This window comes from Neopsephotus bourkii, unplaced genomic scaffold, assembly GCF_033783945.1.
Source record: "Neopsephotus bourkii isolate Nb327-2 ecotype Australia unplaced genomic scaffold, CSIRO-AGI_Nbou_v1 NB_1624, whole genome shotgun sequence".
NCBI lineage: Eukaryota > Metazoa > Chordata > Aves > Psittaciformes > Psittacidae > Neopsephotus > Neopsephotus bourkii.
Window position 1 is genome coordinate 6,125,475 of NW_026902099.1, and position 21,261 is coordinate 6,146,735.

A 21,261-nucleotide genomic window follows, 5' to 3' on the forward strand; every position below is an offset into this window, starting at 1 on the left:
ATGCGTGTATAACAAGGTCTTAACAATAATCTCTGCTTATAACTAAGCATGCTACATTAACACCCGATGGAAGGCATAGGATCAAGATTTACTGAAAACAGTGATGATCAAAGAAAAGAAACCTATTCCAGAAAAGGCTGGCAACTATGGAAATAAGTACAAAACATGTCAGTGCATGCCCCTCCAGAGGCTTCCTGAACATGGATGAATTTAAGTTCCAACTTTTTAAGTGAATTTGAATTCAAAGTTCAACTAAAACACTTGAGACTTAACTAGAACAGTGGCAAAATAGGGGGAAGATTGTAAAGGAAAAGTTTTAAAGGTAGAGAAAGGAGAAAATTATTTCCAGTGGGACTTTTTTTAAGTCGTTGAGAAACAAGAAAACGAAATCTGTCCCAGATACCCAGAGCTGCAGAGGTGAGAAAGGGGAGCGCAAGCGCTGGTTGGCAGAAGACATTTCTTTGAGGTGCTGGAGAGAGAAAGCTGCTGTCTCTAAACGAAGGAGCCTTGCTGTTGCGATGTTGAGCCATGTGTGCTGTAATTTTGAATTGGCAAGTATTGCAAACGGCATCTTGGCATGGTGTCAGCTCGCAGAACATGCATCAGTAAGCCTGACGGACCCCGTGTAGAGACAAAAATGCTGTTGTTCAAAGCCTGACCTGATGCCTCCTGCCATTTAAACAACGAACAAACACAACCAGGAAGCAGAGCATTCCCCCCCCCCCCCGTATTTTTTGACCTCCGGCAGGTGAGAGTTTTAAGTGCTCCTGTATTCCGTCGAGGAACGCACGTTTTACCGGCTCCGCAACAACGGACCGGCTCCTGCGGGCGCAAGGCACCCTCCGCCCGAGCAGCCTCGGGCCTTTGCTCGCCGGCTGTCCGAGCGGCCCTCGGGGCGGCGCAGCCCCTGCACCCACAGGACTGCTGGTGGGGCTCAGGGCCGCACGGAGGGGCTCGGGGCCAGGCTGGCGGGCCCAGCTAAGGGAATACTTTGTTTCTCCCGCCTTCCCTGCCGCTCCCACCATCCCTGCCCCTAACCGCACAGCCAGTGAGAACAGCGCACTCCAAAACCGCGCAGGCCGCATGCCTGCTCCGCCCTCTGGCTCCCCCAACGGCGGGCATCCCGCCCAGCGCTGGAGGTACGCATGCTCAGGTCGCGCTGTGCGGCACGAACAGGCGGAAGTGGGGTTGTTGACAGTCGTGGCGGGCGCTTCTCTCTCTGAGACAGGTATCTTTGGTGCTGTGGCTGCCCGGCTGGGAGTGAGGCGCGGCGGGATGCTCTACCCATTCCCTAGGGCTGAGGGGAGAGAGCGGTCGTGCTGTCCGTCTGTGGAAGAGGGGGTTATCGTAAATCCGAGACCCCGTGTCCTCCGCCTGGCCGCTGGCCACTGCACGGAAGAGGTAGAGCCGGCGCCCTTCCTTAAGCGGCTCTGGCGCCTTGCTAGGTTTGCCTTTTCTCCGTAAGACCTGCAGCTGCCTTGCGCCGATCTTCCGTCCCTGAGCTGTCCTGGAAACGGCCTCTGCTGCGGGGATTGAGCCCCTGCTTTGACAAACGCAGTGCTTCTAGGATTAGGAGCTTTTCCTTTTTTCTTGCCTTCATAGGTGTTGAGTGTACTGAAAAAAAAAAAAAAATCTTTTGTTGTTAATACGCATGTGCTAATGCATCTAAACTCTTGGTTTTAAAGATCTCAGCTTTTTGTAATTGCTGGGTTGACTCTAGTTGCACTGTTTATATCCCTGTCTTCCTGAGGTCTGTTTGTTTTTCAGTGATAGCTGAAGCATCGTTCAGATAATGGCAGTATAATAGTCCATTTTCCTTGGGTAACCTTTGGTTGTGGCCTCTTTTGCACAATATCAGACTAGTAAATTTTAATCGAAAATAAGGGAGATTTTTTTTGTTTGGGTTGTGGGTAGTTATTTTTTTTTCTTGGTTTTGTGGGTTGTTGTTTTTTTTTCTTTGTTTTGTTTTTGCTGGAATTCTAGTTGTATTCTAGTGAAAGTAAGTACCAGCTCTGTGGTTAAGAGTAATAGCCTAAGACTTGTTTCCAGAATGTAAGTTCCTGAAGATCTGCAGCAACAGCAAGTTAGATCCTTACAGCTAAGGGAATAAGACATGTCACAGTGCTGACTTGGTTTCTTCTGTTTTAGTTAGCTGACATGGTGTTTTCTTCTCTTGAGAATTCTCAAGGAAATCACAAGTTACAAAATTCTAGGCTATTAGAAAAATTCTAGACTCTTCCAAACTTTGTTCTTTGTGAATGGTGCTCTTGATTTCTTTAATACTGCTATATAATGAAAGATTTCTGTTGTGACTGATAGCAGGTTGAGTTTGTGCTAGTTCTGTACTGTTTTGTTCAATGGTATAAGTGTTAATTTTTATATGAAAATTTCACATAAACTGTGTCAAGAGTGTATGGCAGTGTATACATACGTATGCATATTTTAAATGAGGTATTGTCTATTTTGTATGTTTTAATTTTTACATATTTATACCAAATATTGCACTGACTCGTGTTTCTGTTTGCAGGGCCTTCTGATATCTGCCATTTTGACTGACTACATCAATAAGATGCTGATGCTCTTGGCTATTCCTTCATTCTTCCTGAAACTGTGGTGAGGTTTCCTCTTGAGGTCCAGCCAATCGTGTTTTATTCTCTGATTTGTAGAATGAGTTTGTATGTCTGTTTGTAAGTAACATGTGCTTGGATAGATGAGGAATCTCCTCATGCTTCTGACTGCTGCACCTTTCTTCTCCCCAGATGACATTAATTCCTTGTATGTCATTTTCATGTTCCACTGAAGTATTATTGGTTGTAGAGAGGGAGTAATCTTTCCAACTTACCTCTCACTTTTTGTGTTTTCTTTATTGTTCTGCCCCAAAGCTAACCTCTCATTAATTCTTGAAGAAAAGTTGCATTCTAGAGGAGACAACAGCAGAATAGCCCATTTGTCATAGTAAGGTCAGTCAGGACCCAGTAGTGAGTATCTTTGTCTTAAGTGAAGGCTCAAATGTTGGCTGCATCTGAATAATCCAGGCAAGGTGTTAATTACTTCCTATCCTGTGCACTGGATGGCTGCACTGTGATGATAAACCATAACAGAAGAACAGATCTAACTTTCACTACCTCCTCCATGAAGTTAATTCTGAAGCCCAGATGGAGAATATTAATATGCTTATTTTTCAGTCTTCTTTTTTTCAGGATTAAGGCTTTGAAGTTTTTACAGTGGGCTTCTATTGTCTATTATATGTATATTTTTAGTTTTTTGGCAGTGTGAACTAAACATGGTAAAGCTTGTCTTGCATCTTATAAATTAGGGTGCTGTTACAGGCTGAGTTTAATTTTATTTATTTTTTTATTCTTTTAAATATGTGTTGATATTTTTTTACTGAAGGAAATAGCAGATTTGTAATGTTTTAGAGAACTAGACATGGAAGACAAATATGGTGGACTAATTCAGCAAATAAAGACAATGGGGGAAAGTCTTGCTTTGTGATCTCTTTTTCTTGTTCACAAAATGCTTATTTATTTTGATGTGTGAGGAAAAAAAAACCCGAGGTATTAACTCTGACTGTCACCCTATTTTCGTTATATTGCTTGTTCCACATCTGTCCTCATATATGAGAGGTCTATGGAACATCATTCCATTATGAGCAAAATGAGTTTTCTTCTGATGTCATATGTGAACAGTGAGTAGATATTCACGGAATGCTAGTGATTCTTGCTCAAAAGAATTCTCTAACTCGTATATTCAAACCGTAGGTGGAGTGATTCCTGGGCCTAACAGGAGCTTTACTTGGTCTGTCTGTCATGGCTAATAAGATGTTTTCCACTGCTAGAATGTTCCCTGGGGCTTTAGGTTATTATAAGGCATGTTAGTACCTTTAGTTTAACTTTGACAGTATATAGGAACATTTTTATATACTGAGCTTGCTACCTACAGCTTTTTATACTGAAATATTTTAAAATCTTCATACTGCTTTACTATGCTTATTGCCATACAAAGTTTGGCTATTTCATGTTGCTTGGAGAAGCAGGATGAAGGAGAGAAGCAGGATGAAGGGGAGAAACAGCGGTGCATTATCTTGATGATAAGGACAAATTTGCCTTTCATATGTGGCCTGTTTTCCTTTGTTCCTGTCTTTTGGTCATGTTGTGCTGCTGTTCATGTCAGCAGTTCTGTATTGTTTGTGGATCTGTGGTGATAATTTCACTTGCAACTGCACCTTGTTGTTTCTTAATGATTTTCAAAACGCAGTGAAGAGTGATGCAGCTTACCTGAGAGTTTAAATTCTGGTGGTTTTCAAACAATTTAAGATGATAATGATTTTTTTAAAATTATTATTATGATAAAAGCTTAAAAAGCCTAGAGAAAAAAAGATACGAGGCTATCAGAAGACTTAAATGAACAGGTATGTTTTTTTTGCAGTGCAAGGCTCTAAAATTACCGTCTTTAAACCTCTAGTAGAGCCACTGTCTGATTCTGCATGTGCATAAGCCTCTGGGTGTATGCTTTGTCTTTAACATTGAAGTTACCAGGCTCTCAGAGCTTGTATCTGGGTTGTGCTGTACCTAAGAGGAAACGGTAATTATTCTGCTTTCTGTGTGAACTCATAAGACTGTGAAACTGAAAGCTTTCTTGTTTCTGTGCACATACCCTAGAGCATACCTAGCTGGCTAGTTCAGGTCTGAGGATGTTTAGACTCTTGAGCTGCAAGTGAGAAGAATAAAGTGCTTCAGATACAGCAATTTTTTGTCTTGCTTCTGGACATAGAGATAGAGGCATTCTGTGACTGCAGTATTCCGATGGAATGATGTCCTCATTCCAGAATAAAAATAAATAAATAAAATGATTACTTATTTCTGTTGAAGGTTAACCCTTGCTCAGAGTGTTTTCTACTAGGCAATTGTTTTCTGGTGTATTGGTGTTTACGATGGGTTGGAAAACATATTAATGTTCTGTTGGCAATTAAGACAGAACAAGTTGATTGTTCTGCTCTCAGAAACTTAAGGTCTAGGAAATTAGGTAGAAAATCAAGGGTAGGACACAGCAGCACATAAAAAATTTCAACCCATAGCCATCCTCAAATGATTTAAGTAGGTGGCATAGTTCTCTCTTTAGGGTGCTGCACTGCCTTTTTCCCTTTACTGTGTGTGTTGTGTGTCCCTCCTGTTCCAGGAGGGTCCCGCAATACTGTCTATCTTAATTCCAGGCCTTTGTTTATTTAATTAATTAATTAATTAATTTTTTTTTTTTTTTTATTCTGTTAAACCGATGGGCCAATGCAAACTTCATGGAGTTCAACAAAGCCAAGTGCAAGGTCCTACATCTCAGTAGGGGCAATCCCAGGCACAGCTACATGTTGGGTGGAGAACAGATTCAGAGCAGCCCTGTGGAGAAGGACTTGGGGGTGTTAGTTGATGAAAACCTGAGCATGAGCCAGCTTCAGTGTGCACTTGCAGCCCAGAAAGCCAACCGTATCCTGGGCTGCATCAAAAGGAGCATAACCAGTAGGTCAAAGGAGGTGATCCTGCTGCCTACTGTGCTCTTGTGAGACCTCACTTGGAGTATTGTGTACAGTTCTGGTGTCCTCAACATAAGAAAGACATGTAACTGTTGGAACAAGTCCAGAGAAGGGCCACGAGGATGATCAGGGGGCTGGAGCACCTCCTGTATGAAGATAGGCTGAGAACGTTGGGGCTCTTCAGCCTGGAGGAGAGAAGGTCTCCATGCAGGCTTCCAGTATCTGAAAGGGGCTTACAAGAATACCAGAGAGGGACTCTTCACTGGGGACTGTAGTGATAGGACAAGGGGTAATGAGTTTAAACTTACACAGGGGAAGTTCAAGTTAGATATAAGAAAGAAGATATTTACTGTGAGGGTGGTGACGCACTGGAACAGGTTGCCCAGAGAAGTGGTAAATGCTCCATCCCTGGCAGTGTTCAAGGCTAGGTTCGACAGAGCCTTGGGCAACGTGGTCTAATGTGAGGTGTCCTTGCCCATGGCAAGGGGGATTGAAGCTAGATGATTTTAAGGTCCTTTCTTAGCCATTCTGTGATTCTATGAATAGCTCTGTTTATGGCACAGGCTTTTTGAACAGCAAACTCAAAGACTGAAGTGGGAATGATTCTTGTGTTACAAAGTTAGCCTTTTGAGGACAACAAAGATACTCGTCATGCTTACTTTCATTTAGATGCTATTCAGGAGAGCTGTGAGCACCAAGCACTACACTAAACATATTTTCCTTTAGGTTTGGGAAGCCAGTGCTGTATAAATTTAGTTTTTGAAAACTTACCTTTATGGCTCTTAAGAGCTAGATACTCAGATTTTTGTTTTTCAGTTGCAGGGAACAAGAATGTGGGAGTTCCAGTGCTTAGCAATTAAAATACTTGACCTTAGTTTTATGTGTACAGAAGCTGAAGATCTAAAAAAAAAAAAAATATATTGTTTTCTACTTGAATGATATTTACATAAATGTCTTAAATCGTAGGAATATATAGTAAGTAAAGAATATGGGCAGGTCCCACTGCATCAGCCTACATATGGCTCCTTTTTAGAAACTTTCCTTGGTAAACCTGAAAGCACGTGTGGAATATTTGTTCCATTGAAATAAATGGCAAAGGCTCTTTTTAAGTGAAAGCAAAGGAGCTGCAGAATATGAGGGCAGTCATCAGAGTTTTAAAACTTCAATGCCTGTCTTTGCTTTGTTTTAAGTATTATGTTTGCATTGTAACAGAATGCATCTTGCTGTTAGACATCTTTGTGGGAAAACCCCCCAACCAAACAAGAAAGTGATTGCTCAAGTACTGTAACAGAGAGGAATACATAAAAGTGTTAATCTGCTGTGTTGTGTATCTCCGTAGCTCATTATACTGTTGCTGGACGAAGGTCAGCATTACTGATTAACTTCGAAGTTGACTGATTCTGGGTGGAAAAGATCAGCTTCTTAGCCTGCTAGAATATAATGAGTCTTTATATATAGAATAATATATAAAAATATATATAGAATATAGTAGAATCCTTAAACTGATAAGCTTTGTGAGACTTCTAGTTGTTCTTTACACTGGAGGCTTTGAAATCCTAGTACGCTAATGACAAGGCTATCCCCGTTCGTATTTGAAAATGTGGAGATCAAGACATCATTTTGGCATCAGTTAGTGATATTTTATAGAAATTCTAGCTCCTAATACTTCACCAGTTAAAGCAGTCAGCAGAGACGGAACAGTGTCTGCACCTTTACATCAGGCTTTTACCTTTTCTTCAGCTCAAGTGGAAACTAAAACCTGCCTGGTGTTGTACCTTCCAGCTCTGCATTGTGGTGGGCTGACCCTGCCTGATCCCAGGTGCCCATCAGAGCTACTCTGTGACTCCCTCAGCACTACAGGGGAAGAAAAGTTCGTTGGTCAGATAGGGCTAGAGAGATCGTTCACCACTTATCATCGTAGGCAAAATACTTGAACTTGGGGAAATTAGATTGATTTGGTGCTGATCAAATCACAGTAGGAATGACAAATAAGAACGAATCTCAAGTCACCTTCCCCCCACCTCTCCCATCTTCTTGAGCTTAGCTTCACTCCTTCCTCCTCATGCTCTCCCTGCTCCAGCATTTGGTCCCACCCACGACTGACTGTCCTCCACGAACTTTTCTGATGTGGATTCTTCCCACAGGCTGCAGTTCTTCACAAACTGCTCCAAGTGTGGGTCCTTTCCATGGGGTGTCACTGCATCCTAGTTGGATATGTTTTAGAGATATACTGGGTCAGTCTGGGGTAAAGCTGTCTTTATAGCAGCATGCATAGTGCTGTGTTTTGGATTTGTGACTAAACCAGGTGTCCTGGGTTTAGCAGTGGCAGTCATTTTTCTCTTTCTTGGTAGCTGGTGCAGTGCTGTGTTTTGACTTTCAGCTGGGAACAGAGCTGAAAAACAATGATGTTTTGGTTTGGCCAAGGACTTTGTGAGCCTCATGCTCTGCCAGGGAGGAGGGGAGGCCGGGAGGAAGCAGAGACAGGACACCTGACCCAAACTGACCAAAGAGGTATTCCATACCACAGCACGTCATGCCCAGGAGGTAACTGGGAGTTAGCCGGAAGGGCTGGGTGGACTGCAGGATTGGAGGAGGTATCGGTCGGTGCTTGGTCGGGCTGGGGGGCAAGTTATTGGTCGCCTGGTGATGGGGTGTTGTATTCTTTTCCCTTGTTATTTCCTTTATCATTACTATTATTGGTGGTAGCAGTAGTGATTTGTGTTATACCTTAGTTACTAAACTGTTCTTATCTCAACCCGTGGGAGTTGCATTCTTTCTGATACTCCTCTCCGTCCCTCCAGGAGTAGGGGGAGGGCAAGAAAGGGGGGGAGTGGGTAACAAGCTGTCTGGGTGAGGTTAAACCACGACAGTTCTTTTTGGCGCCCAACGTGGGGCACGAGGGGTTGAGATAATGACAGATCTGACCGTCACAATGCTGATTTATTGGCTCTCAGAGTTGTTCCTCTTGATCTCACAGCTTCAGAATGTTGTAACTTACTTAGAGCCGGTATTTGCTGTGTTAGTGTTTATCAAGTGTGGGGCTTGGGCTAAGGTTCTTGTCTCACTGTACTTTATGGCAATAACTTGTAATACGGGCGAGCTCCAGCAGCAGGGCGGGACGGACGTGGCCGTGGACTGGTCCCTGGCCGTCCGGCTACTGCTCACAGTCCTGGCCCTCGCCCTCGCCTCCGTCTGCGTGAGGCTCTGGGAAGCCGAGGGGGAGAGGCCCCGGGAGCCGGCGACTGCTGAGGCGGCCTGGGATAGCGGCCCCGGGGACCAAGCGGGAGCGGGACCGGAGGCCGGCAGGGAGCGGCTGCCGGTGGAGGAGGTCGGGGCGGTCGAGGAGCGGGAGGGGGCGGCTGCCGAGCAGCTGGAGAAGGAGGCGGAGGAGCCGAGCCCCGCGGAGGAGCCGAGCCCCGCGGCCAAGCCCAGCCCCGCGACAGCCGAGAGCATTCCCCGGAAGCCGCCCGCCGAGCCCCAGGAGGATGCAGGAGACCCCGCAGCATTTCCCAGCAAGGCAGAGGAGGAAGAGCAGGACTCAGAAAAAGAGAAGCTGGTGGTGGGAGCGCCGGCAAGCACAGCAGCTACACCAGCCCCAATGACAAGTACAGCAGCATCGTTTGAGAGTCCTGAAGGTTTTGAATGGCCTTTGGGTATCCTTGGGACCTGCCTGCTGATTGTGATGGGGGTCAGCATGTTGGCACAAACACAGAGTATGTTTTACCCACCACCATTTTGTCTGATCCCAAAAGTTAAGCAGAGTCAGGTTTGGGTCTTGTCTGGGATTAGACAACAATATGGGAGGACCAAGAGGTTTTCCCCAAGGCTGGACAGCCATGAGTGGCAGGGCATGTGGGACAGTATGGGCAAGTATCTAGTCCACTGGGTCCCTCCAGTGCTTTGGAAGCATTGGAGGTGGAAGGACAGTGAATTATTTTGAGCCTGGTGGGCCCATGACCTTTAAGGCCAACAGAGCAGAGATGCAACATCGAGATGGACTCATGATCGAGGGGTGGACTTAGCAATGGACCCTATTGCCCATGTTATTCATGTATGTGAGCACTGCACATAGCCTCTCGTGCTCTGAAAGACTGTTACAAGAGATGGAGCCTGACGTCATGGACCAGATGGACTCAGCAGCTTTATAGGGACTGGTCCATGCACTACGATGAGAGTGCAATTAGATCAGAGTGATGGTATATTGAAAATGTGGGATCTGAGCATGACGTGAATGGTATGGAATAAGGGGTGGATAATGTCCTGGGTTTAGCAGTGGCAGTCATTTTTCTCTTTCTTGGTAGCTGGTGCAGTGCTGTGTTTTGACTTTCAGCTGGGAACAGAGCTGAAAAACAATGATGTTTTGGTTTGGCCAAGGACTTTGTGGGCCTCATGCTCTGCCAGGGAGGAGGGGAGCCGGGAGGAAGCAGAGACAGGACACCTGACCCAAACTGACCAAAGAGGTATTCCATACCACAGCACGTCATGCCCAGGAGGTAACTGGGAGTTAGCCGGAAGGGCTGGGTGGACTGCAGGATTGGAGGAGGTATCGGTCGGTGCTTGGTCGGGCTGGGGGGCAAGTTATTGGTCGCCTGGTGATGGGGTGTTGTATTCTTTTCCCTTGTTATTTCCTTTATCATTACTATTATTGGTGGTAGCAGTACTGATTTGTGTTATACCTTAGTTACTAAACTGTTCTTATCTCAACCCGTGGGAGTTGCATTCTTGCTGATACTCCTCTCCGTCCCTCCAGGAGTAGGGGGAGGGCAAGAAAGGGGGGGAGTGGGTAACAAGCTGTCTGGGTGAGGTTAAACCACGACACCAGGTTTGATGATGCATGTGTATTTCAGCTGTGGCTGACCAGTGCTTGGGCAGCACCAAGGCTTTCTCCCTCTCAGCAAGTTGGCTTAAGAGAAGTTTGGAGGTGACGCAGCTGGGACAGCTGACATGAACTGGCCGTAAGGACATTCCATACCATTGAGTCATGCTCAATAAAAACATGCAACAGTAAAAACGAGGCTTTTTCATTGGGTCTTCCAAGGGAGCCATTGGTTAGAGACCATCAGGGTATTGGTCTGCTTGTGAGAGATGTGTTTCTGTTTTGTGATGTGTTAAAGTTCCCTGCCCTGCTGCCCATTCCAGATAGTTGTTCTTGTTTCTTTGTTCTTGGTTTCCTTTCAGAAAAGTAAAATTCTCTCAAAAGCTTAAGTAATTAGGCTTAAATTTGTTGTTCAATTTAGGTGTAAGCCTCTGCATTTGGGACAGACTAATGTGGTACACAGATGGTTACTGAGGTGGAGGTTTGTAACTGTAGCTAATTCTTGTCCAGTTAACCTATATGAATTCTTTCTGTGTGTAACCCAGCTAATAAACTTTTTGAATCATGTCTTCTTAGTAGTCAAGCTCTTAACAATACTTGGTAAGATCTGTCTGTTGCTCAAAATCTGTGCAGTAATAGTGATTCCTGGAGCCTCTTGTGTCTTCTGAATGTTGTAAGGCCTCCTAATTTTTATGTATACTGGGTTGGATAAAAATTGTAAGAAACAAATTGTATGTTGTCTTAGGTTCAAAGCAGTCAAATTGGCTTTTGGGGAAACAGCTGAATATAGAGACTGTATCCATGACTTATGCTGGGGAAGGAGTCATTCAAAGTGCTTGGGTTTTAATGTGCCTTTCTGTATATAAAATGTTCACATTATTTGTATTACCTGTAGAATTCACATATAAAGTAGCACTTTCTTGCCATTTGCAGTGTTATGGAATGCTTGCAAAATAAAGTAATTTGGATGGCTGTCTGTTGCTAAGGAAATGTTACTTTCTTCCTGCTATTCATGGTACTAAGGGATGAGGCCAATCCCTCTGAAGATTTTGTCATATATAGCTAAACTTTCTTATTACAAAATAGATAAATACTCCACTTCTGAGTAAATTGCAACTTCCAGTAACTCTTAATTTGAACAATATGAGTAGCTTCAGGAATCTGTTTGTTATTTTTGTTTAGATAAAGCAGCTATGCCTGTTCAGTTGATGAAGATCGTCAAAGGAAAATCTAAGCCTCCGCTACCAAGCCATTTGCAGAAGGAGGATTTGAAACATTTGCGAGAAGGCTTTGATCATACCAACAAATATTTCCAGGTAACATACTAATAAAAAGAATTTTGGCTTACTTTGGAATAGCTACTGGTGTATTTATGAGGGGACTCCGTATTTCAGCTCATTTGGTGACTTGCTGCAGCTGTGTCTCTGTGTGCATCTGTTGCATATCTCTAAGTTATGCAGAATTATGACCCTGTTGAACTTTGTTGCATATTTTTATTAACTTCACTGATTTACTGTTCCACCTCTTCCTTTTACATGGTCAGACTTAAATTTTATGAGAGGTTTTCCTAGTTGCTAAGCTTCTAACCCATTGAAAACCCTGTTGCTATGCAGAAAACTGTGCTGAAAATGAAGGCATTTGGGAAGGTTAAGTGGTACTTTGTTTGGAAAAAAAAAAAAAAAGGCAACAAGCATCATTGTTCTTTTAAAGATCAGATTTCAGAGTAATGACTTCTGAAGCAGTTTTCCTTTCTTGTATGAAGCAATTCAATATATAGTTTTGTGGAAGGAGGACTCTAGCAACTATCTGCATCTAGATAGAATTATGCTTTATTAGCATTAGCAAGTGTGTATTTATATTTTATAGTAGGTCCAAATATATTACAGATTGGAATTTCAATCCTAGTGTAATAATGAAATAGATTTATTTGTTTTCGCATCGTTATATATGTTGTGTAAAACGGAGTATTAGTTCTTGAGGGTTTTCTTTTTTAACCTGTTTAACTCTTCATGAATCGTTCTGAAAATCCTTGTAATTCCTGACAGGTAAGTGGCAAGAAGTCAGCATCGTCCTGTGCCTACCTTCAGTCTGTTACAAAAAGAAAAAAAAAAAAAAAGCTGAAGGAAGAAGAAGAAATTTTGTAGAAAACCTTAGGTGGCTTGAATGTTTAAAAGTTGGCACAGAGCCTTTAAAAATGAGCTGAACTGGCTTAATGATTTTCTGTAACCAAAAACCATGTTTACTTCCCCAGCTGTGTATTCCCACTTCCGGCTCTGCTTCTTATCTAACCCTGTGATTGAGTCCTTTCATAAACTGGCAGAAGACTATCCATATTAATAGAGAGGGGGTAGTTTGCTCCTACTCTCACTCTGGACTGGTTCATTATCACAGTATCACAGTATGTTAGAGATTGGAAGGGACCTCAAAAGATCATCTAGATGCCAGGAGTAGTGCAATTAGGTAAAGCAAAGGAGCAAAATTGTCCTTTTAGGAAGCAGGCAGCAGTAGAGTATGATAGGAAGTGATTTGACCAAGAATGATTCAGCCTCCCTTAGGTCTTGCAAAGGAACAAATGGAAATATCAATAACTAGTGCTTCTGGTAAATGGGGTTTTATTCCTCAGAGTGTAGTTTTCTGTCCCCACTCACTTGCAGAGTGTATAGGCTTTCCTGCTTTTAACAGCTATGTCTGCAAGCACCCTTCACATGGAAGAGCAGGGATTCTTGTTCACAAAGGAAATGTTGAACCAGACAGAAATGGATTATAAATTAGAAAATCTTTCTCCCAAAATAAATGTTTCCACTAGGAAAGCAGAACAATTACTACCATTATTAGAACATACATGCAGTGTTACAGTTGATTGCTGAAAGTCTCTTTCTCTTGACTTCTGTCCTATGTTAAGAGAACTTCATGCTGCTGCTGATGTGTATTAGTAGGTGGCTAAAAGAGCTTGGCATAAACCCAGTGCAACTGGAGAGCTAATAAAGCTGGTGCTAATGCACCATTAAATATGTAGGAAAATCCAGTTCTGCAGGCTGGAGAACTTAGTGAACCTTAGAATGCACTGATACTAATTTATCTTAGCTGTGGCACAGCACACTGTCAGTCTAGACCTGCCAAAATAGGGATCAGGTCCTGCTTTGAGGAAGGGAAGAGCATGTTTTTTATGAAGTGTGTTCTGGAAAAAAAGCAGCAAAGATCATCCACGATGCTCCTGTCTGGCTTGTGTGCCTCAAGTCCTTTCATTCTTCTGAAACTTCTTTGCCTTTCTGACATCCCTCTGAATAATACAAATTTTAACTTAAATTTATAGGAGTACAGCACAAACAGTGTCATACATCCTCAGTCATGGTGTTCATTAATTGAAACTGATGCCTTTTCGGTTAATTCATTGTCCTGTGGATTTTCCTGTGGCAAAGCTAACCCAAACCTGAAAATCAGTTGTCAAATCAGCTGTTGAAGTTGACTGAGGAAGGAGGCCACTGCAAAGGAAATGGATTTGCTAGAGGAAATGCATGTTGTCAGTTTAAATTAGTGGCATATGGAATGGGGAGGGCTTTGGTAGAAGTTTGTTGATGGGCTTAATAAACAGTGCAGGATTTGTGGGGGAAGAGTGAATTTGAGCAGGTTGTGGTAAATAAGGTAGAATTTGTTGAAGCTTGGAGCCACGAGCTGCAAGCATGTTGAGGAAGAGGCGAGTGGTATTTCTGCTGAGGAAGAGAACTAGAGCATAGGTGTTTGGGATACAAAGGAAAGTGGTGGGGCCAAACGATTTCAATGAAGAACATGGTCCCAGAATTTGGAAACTCATTGGAAGATGCCAGAATGTAAAAGAAAAAAATACAAAGTAAAAAATGGTCAGAAAACTGTCTATATATGTGCTGACTGACATTTCTTAAATAAAAAAAAACACCAAAATAGGTAAATACAGTGTTCCTTAGGTGATTTTGTTTCACTGCAAAGACTTTATTACAAGAAAAAGTCTGTAGTTTATTAACCTGTGAGAACAGTTTAAGACAAACAATCTCAGCAAGAACAATTACATATAATACCTGACTTTTTTAAAAAAGTTGAATTTTGTAAACATGTGGCAAACCTTTCTGTAAGTATTCATAGACAAATCTCAGAACAGTGTTTTGCGGATGCTGATTGTTAAAATAAGTATTTGATACGTAAATTTTCTTACAAATCTCATTAGACTTCTCTGTGAAAAGTAGGAGCTTCCCTGTTAAAAACATGTCATAGATTTTTGACCTTCATTTTGCTTTTAAATGAAGCATTACTACTGCATCAAAAGAAATGAAACAATATGGTACATGCTAAATCTAAGTAAACATGGCTGTTTTTTTAGTGTAGTAAAATTTAAATACACTTTGGGTTGGAAAAGGGTATTCTGTGGAGTCTTACTCTTTCTTTATAAAACAGTAAATTAAATGTTGGATTTGATTTGGATTCCTCCTAGTCAACATGTTGTAGGACTAATTTTACTCTGAAAAGCCCCTACAGTAACAATTCACTGCTTCATATTTAGTTTAAGAAGTTGTTACTAACATTTAGGTCAGACTTCCTACTGAATATATGTACTTTAAAATTATGATTTACCTGACTATCCTCTTAATGTTGCTTTTGTGCATTTATACAGATTGCTGCTGCAGTCTCTATATCAGAAACCTTTTATTTCTGGTGCTGTTTATGTAGTTCTCTTAAATACAGAATGTGTTGTGGGTTTTTTTTCTCTTTTTTTTTCCTTATTGAACCAATTTCTGTGTTTTTATTCTTGAATGGGATACAGCGTTTTACGTGTCATACTGTGGAGGAGCACATTTGTCTGACATTTTGCTGCTGTTGAAGGAGAAGCTCTTTTGATTTCTAACAAAATGTACTTGTTCCAAAGAGGTGTTAATATCGCTGAAGGCACTGATCCATGATTTTTGCTTCATTGTAACTTCAACTTCATTATAAAGAGAGTGTTTTTACATAATTAATAGAACCTTTGTGTCTTTCAGAGCATTTGTATTACTGACAAATTATGTAGGTCACTACAGCTTCAGAACATTACATTACTGTTGCCTCAGCTGTACAGGTTTTTATTTTCACAGGTTATTTATCTTCATATGCATCTTTTCTACCTTGACTGTGGTTTCGTTTTCATATTTATGTTGTAGTCCTTTGCCAATATTTTTTGAGAAATGGCTGTACTTGCTACCTTTCAGGTTTAGTGCTAAACTGTATCCTTTGTGCTATTATTGTAACCGGTAAAAGGTGCTTCCATAGCTACTGTTTCATTGCTTAGTCTAAGCTTATCATCTAATCAGCAACACCTAAGTAATACAGACATGTAATATTTCCTTTGTTAAATACCAAGAATATTGCTCTTCAGTGCTGCCTTTAGCAGGTTTTAGGTGGGGTTTTTTTTTGGGTTTTTGAATTTTTTTATTTTTTTTTTTAGGAGTTCAGATGGTAACTTTCACTTATTTCAATTCCACCTTTTTAGCTTACAGGTATTTCAGCTGTTATAAGTGTTTCAGTAACTTAGAGGGACATAGTCTTAGTTCGTAACACTTTATTTTACTTTATTTTTAACTTTTTAGGGAACAGTTATTCTTTCCTACCCGGTAACAAAACTCAAAGATGGGACAGACTTTTTCAAGGTCGTTCTTCAAGGTACTGCATTTAAGTATATGGTTTAAATTTGTTTTGTTAAACTTCTTGACACTTTTGTGACATATGCTCTTACAACACTAGTACCTGCTTTTTAGTATTCAGTAAAATGTTATATTTAAAATACTCTCTAAAAATGTTTGTTCTCTACGAAAACAGATGATGTTAAATTTATGCTGGATAAGTTAATGGAAGCAATACAGTCTTCATATATCAGTAGACTTCTTGTTGCAGAATTTTAATGTACTGTTCTGAAAGTGCATTAGCTGTATGTACAGATTTAATAGTGTATTTTAAACTGCTTATCATAAGGAAGGACTAAGAAAAATGCGCACTTAATAGTTACCATATAACATCTATACTTACAGCATATACACAGTATATACTATGTAAGTGCACATTTAATATAGGTCAGCAAGTTGATACTTGTGTTTCATTCTGTTTTAATCTAAGCAGTAAAAAATGGAATTTCACCTGATTACTCAGGTATTAAATATTAGTAGACATATTACCACATCGGAAGATTTAAGTTGTTCATCATGTAATCGATGATACTAAAAAATAATACAACTCTTAAGTCCAAAGCTCATCACCACCACCAGCCAGGAAGGAGGATGATGTAATTAGTCAGCAGTCTGTGTTGGATTCAAGGGACTTTCCAGTTCTTTCCGTTTCCTTCTCAACTCCTTCTTTACACTGGTTAGGGAATCATCACTTGCTCTCTCTGAGCCTTTCTGATTCTACACATTCTGTGGCTGTGACTGAATAGCAGGCTGGGGGTGCAGATCCGACCTGGTGATACAAGTTATGACTGGTGTTAGTGGAGGCAAATGATGCTGATGAGACCAGAGTCAGTTTCCTGGATGGTTTCAGGATTCCCAGAGAGGGACCTAGAACTTCCATGAGTCTTGCTGTTTGGAAAGGCCAAGAGCTTCTGCATGTTTTCCACAGCCCAAAAAATTTTTAATTGTCTAAATCATTTGTATTATTTCTGAAACAGTAAAAGGTAGAAAACTCTTTTAGCAATATATTTTCTGTGTCAGTCTTGCTGTAAGGCTGTTAATTGATATGTTTATATCCTGGAGTATCTCCAGTTTATATAGTTCTACAGTATGATCTGTGTCAAAGTGAAAATCTTTGTAATTTCTCCTTAATGTACACTGGTGTAGAATTTTTTCACCTTTTAAATGGTCCTCTTAGAATCATAGAATAGTTAGAGCTGGAAAGGACCTTAAGATCATCTAGTTCCAACCCCCCTGCCATAGGCAGGGACACCTCACACTAAACCATGACAACCAAGGCTTCATCCAACCTGGCCTTGAACACCGCCGGGGATGGAGCATTCACAGCCTCCCTGGGCAACCCATTCCAATGCCTCACCACCCTAACAGGAAAGTATTTCCTCCTTATATCCAATCTAAACTTCCCCTTATTTATGTTTTAACCCATTACGCCTTGTCCTGTCACTGCAGTCCCTAATGAATAGTCCATCCCCAGCATCCCTATGAGGAATGTTCTGCTTGATATACCTCTAGTTAGCACATAAGAGAAGTTGTATAGCTATTTGAAATGATTTTTTGTTTGTATATTAATTTGAATGAAAAGTGCTGGACTGCAGGTTTGTTTTTTTTTCTTTTGTAAATCACTTCCCATTACTGTTTCGTTTTGTTTTGGAGAAGGTACTGTGATGGGAATCACTTTTGGATTTTTTTCTTTTCTGTAGATACGGATAACTCATGTTCACGGATCAACAGCATCAATATTTTAATATATGGAAAAATGGCAGAGGATTGTGCACAAGTTGTACTCCATGGGGTAAAATATGTATTTTTTTTCTTATTTTTGGTTTTTTTTTCCACAGATGTATGTTGACTTCTTGTTTTTGTATACATCAGTTCAAATATATAAATATGAACTAGAGGAAAAACCCCAAAGTATTTGCTTATGTAAATTACTTCTAACATTAATGTTGAAATAAAACAATTCTTTTTGTCAGTGCTATTTACCTAGCAAGTAAAGGATCGTGAATATGGATGACAGATAAGTCATCCCAAAAACATGAATAGCCATGTTGTTCCTTTTCCTGGGAGTCTTCTGGTTCTATAACAGAATAATCATCAGGGAAAATACTGTCTTTCCTTTATTTCTCACTTCTTTTGAATGAGGAGAGTGGGATTTCTTCTTACTGTTTAAAAATGTTGGTCAAATCCTAGCGCTTATATGTATCCAATGTAGTAATCTTCCTTTGACAGGAAAATTCACCAATTTATGTAAATAGTTTTGATCCTAAACCGATTACAAGAGAACATGTTAGCCAAAGGTGGTGGAAACTACTTAGAAAATTAATAAACATAAAATCTCAAAGTGCTGTGCAAATTATGTGATTTTTTTTTTTTTTTGCATGTTTAGCAACTGCAAGTTACAGTCTGCCAAAGCTGACTGAATTTGCAACAGATCTGAGAATATACCTGTTCTTTGTACGTGTAAAACTAGACTTTGAAGTTAGTGGATTTTTCCTCATTGAAATTGCACAATCCTTTCACAGGTGTTTTTTGAATGTTGTGTTAATCACCGGTGATCTAATACTATTAACAAAAACCATTTCCATTAATTGTGTGAAGGCTTGAGTCTGTGTAATTCTAAAGTTCCTCTGACACAGAACAAGACAAGTCATCCGTACAGAGCTCCAATCCTGACTCAGCTACGAAGTCCCAGCATCTTGTGCAGCCTGCAATCTAATCAAATGCTGAAATGGGAATAATATATAGCAGGGCATAGCTTTTTAGCTGAAGGTTGATTCCACTGTTGAAGGAACATGAGTAGCATCAGTACAGTGAAAGCAAAGATACATGCTAACACCTGGTTTCTGCAAAATATCTGAGTTTCCTGAAGCCTGTGTTTGAGTGTGGTTTTGTCTGGAAAGAATGAGATGTATGTTAGCAGGCAGTGTATTCCAGGTGTAAGGAATACTGAGTTATGTAATTGTTTTGTCCTATTTTAACTTACTAGCTCTGAGTATGGCTTACACTTATCTGACTAACATATTTTAATCAAAATACATATTGTATTCCTATTTATGACACTACCTGAAAATCACCATGCCCAAAGCAGTTTCATTATGTATTAAACTGCCTGATTAAATTTCTTTTCAAAATTCCTTTAAAAGCTAAATCCATCACTGTCACTTAAGCTAACAGCCTTTCTTTTTCCTGTACAAAACATTAAGGTTTGATTTTGAATCATTTAAGGTAGCATTGTCAGATTGCTGAAATAGCAAGAAGGAGCCATCATAGCATAATATTTGGCCAAAACTGTCAACTTTAATCAGAATACTCTTTGTAAGCAAATGAACATGTGAACAGAGTCATTCAGTAAAAGCTTATGGAAGAGCTTTTGGTAGAAATAATCTAGAAATAGGGTACCAAGTCTAATATGCTTACTGGAATGTGTCATACTGGTACAGCCCTGCTGTTCTGTTCTGGTACCAAATGAGCTGACTATAAAGGAGCTTTACATTGCATCTGAGTTCCCAGCACTTTGATCACATACCTTTCTTACCATCTCTGTCTTCTGAATATATTTTCTATCTTCTTTCCCCCCCCCCCTTTTTTTTTTAAATTGGTTGCTACTAGGAAGTGAGCTGCTGGAGGCATTGAATGATTTAGTCCTTAAATCATTATTTTCTTGTTCACTTCTTAGTATCTGAGGAACTTCATACCAAAGTGAAAGTGTAGTTGTATATGCAGTTGCTTCTTGCCCTGGAATCTTAGGAGTGATGCCAGAAATGTCTTGTTTGCTAGCAGAAACCTACCTATTGATTGACCTGCTTGGCCCTTAAGGAAGAAATTGGAAGATGGTGATCCAGCCAAACCAGAAAATAACTACAAGGAGAGTCTCTTCAAAGTGCAGCTATGGCTCAGGAAATAAGCTCTGAGAAAAGAATGTTTGTCACTGCTGATCCAATGTGTGATTCCTTCTCTAGCTTAGGAATATATATGAAGGGGAATGATTCTTTTGCTTTATTTGCCATGACTCTTCCCATCTAGCCCTTGTCAAAATTAGCACTCAGTTGCAGTAACATCAAGAGTGTGAACATTTTAGGAGAATTTGAAAAAAAATAAAACAACCTATTTTCTGGCATTGTCTGGAAAGATGAATTCTGCTGGTAGAAGAACTAAATAAAAAAACTTCAAGGCAGTGTTTAAAATTTGTTCAGCATTTTTGTTTCTTGAATGTCTTGAGATTTTAGGGTAAAATTTCATATCACATACTCTTAAAATAGAGTACGTGATACAGCCTATGTAATCATCTGTTTTATCACCCTGTCCCCATAGGACACCGTTGTAGTTGCAGGATTTAAGTTGGCAAAATCGCCTACAGCACGAGAGGATGGTAGACATGGTTGCCACCTGGAGGTGTCTGAAGAATCTGGATCAGCCATTTATGTACGTGGGTGCCAAACTTTATTTACCTTTTTTTTTGTGCAAATAGCAACATAAACATTTTGCATTACAGTAGGAAAAATAATCAAACGTATTAGAATGTGAAATAGTACAGATTATTTCAGCATGTTTATCAGGAAACAACTGTGACATATTTGTGTGTGCATCCAATTTTATAGTAACCCTAACCATGCAAGAGCTGAATTGTCTTAGTCCTCCCAGGTAAGTTTCTACTTCTTGAGTTCAGAAAATTGACCTTAGTTGGCTTACAGATAGATCCCTAGAGCTGTTTAAGCCATTCTCATGCAACAATGCAGGCAAGGTAGAGGGTGCAAGAGTGGTCTTAGTTCTGTCGTGAGTTTGTACTGCTTTAATTCTCATCATTACTCCTTGCCTTTGAAATACAGGCATTCCTAGATGCTTAACTTTTTTTTAAAGGAAAATTACACCTCTTATTTTTTTTAGGAGGGAAATAGTTCTTTTGTACTATTCTCATATCAGTACTGTTCATCTTAAATGCTTCCATCTGTTGAGATATGGGAGCAGAGATGCCCTGTTCTGCTTCTGTGCCTGTGATGATGAATCAGCAGTGCATTTTTGTTGTGGCTACTGTGTCTTTGCTTCAAGAGACATTTGCTACCCTTTTTAAGTCTAAAGAATTAGTTTTTTAAAAGTTATAGGACTTAAAAAAATCACAGAAGCTTAAATACCAAAGGATTTAGGATATTATTCTACATTTGGAAACCTGTAGTGGAGGGAAAGAGATGTGGAATGGTAATAGAGTTGCAACAACTTTGTTGAACACTTAAGCAGGCTTA

At 40.5% G+C, this 21,261-nt stretch overlaps 1 protein-coding gene across 3 annotated transcripts in view; it reads left to right on the top strand.

Annotated features, from left to right (window-relative positions):
• The first annotated feature begins 1,985 nt into the window (after window positions 1-1,985).
• The window catches only part of POT1 (protection of telomeres 1), a 70,012-nt gene continuing 50,736 nt past the window's right edge, over window positions 1,986-21,261 (top strand). The window contains exons 1-5 of one of the 3 annotated variants that reach the window (XM_061372955.1): window positions 1,986-2,613; window positions 11,523-11,656; window positions 15,932-16,004; window positions 17,725-17,816; window positions 20,336-20,446. In XM_061372955.1, coding sequence (XP_061228939.1) covers window positions 11,534-11,656; window positions 15,932-16,004; window positions 17,725-17,816; window positions 20,336-20,446 — 399 coding nt within the window. In that variant the 5' untranslated portion in view covers window positions 1,986-2,613; window positions 11,523-11,533. Of the gene's footprint in view, window positions 2,614-11,522; window positions 11,657-15,931; window positions 16,005-17,724; window positions 17,817-20,335; window positions 20,447-21,261 lie in introns of those variants that run through there. The other 2 variants (XM_061372956.1, XM_061372957.1) reach the window with 2 other exon arrangements.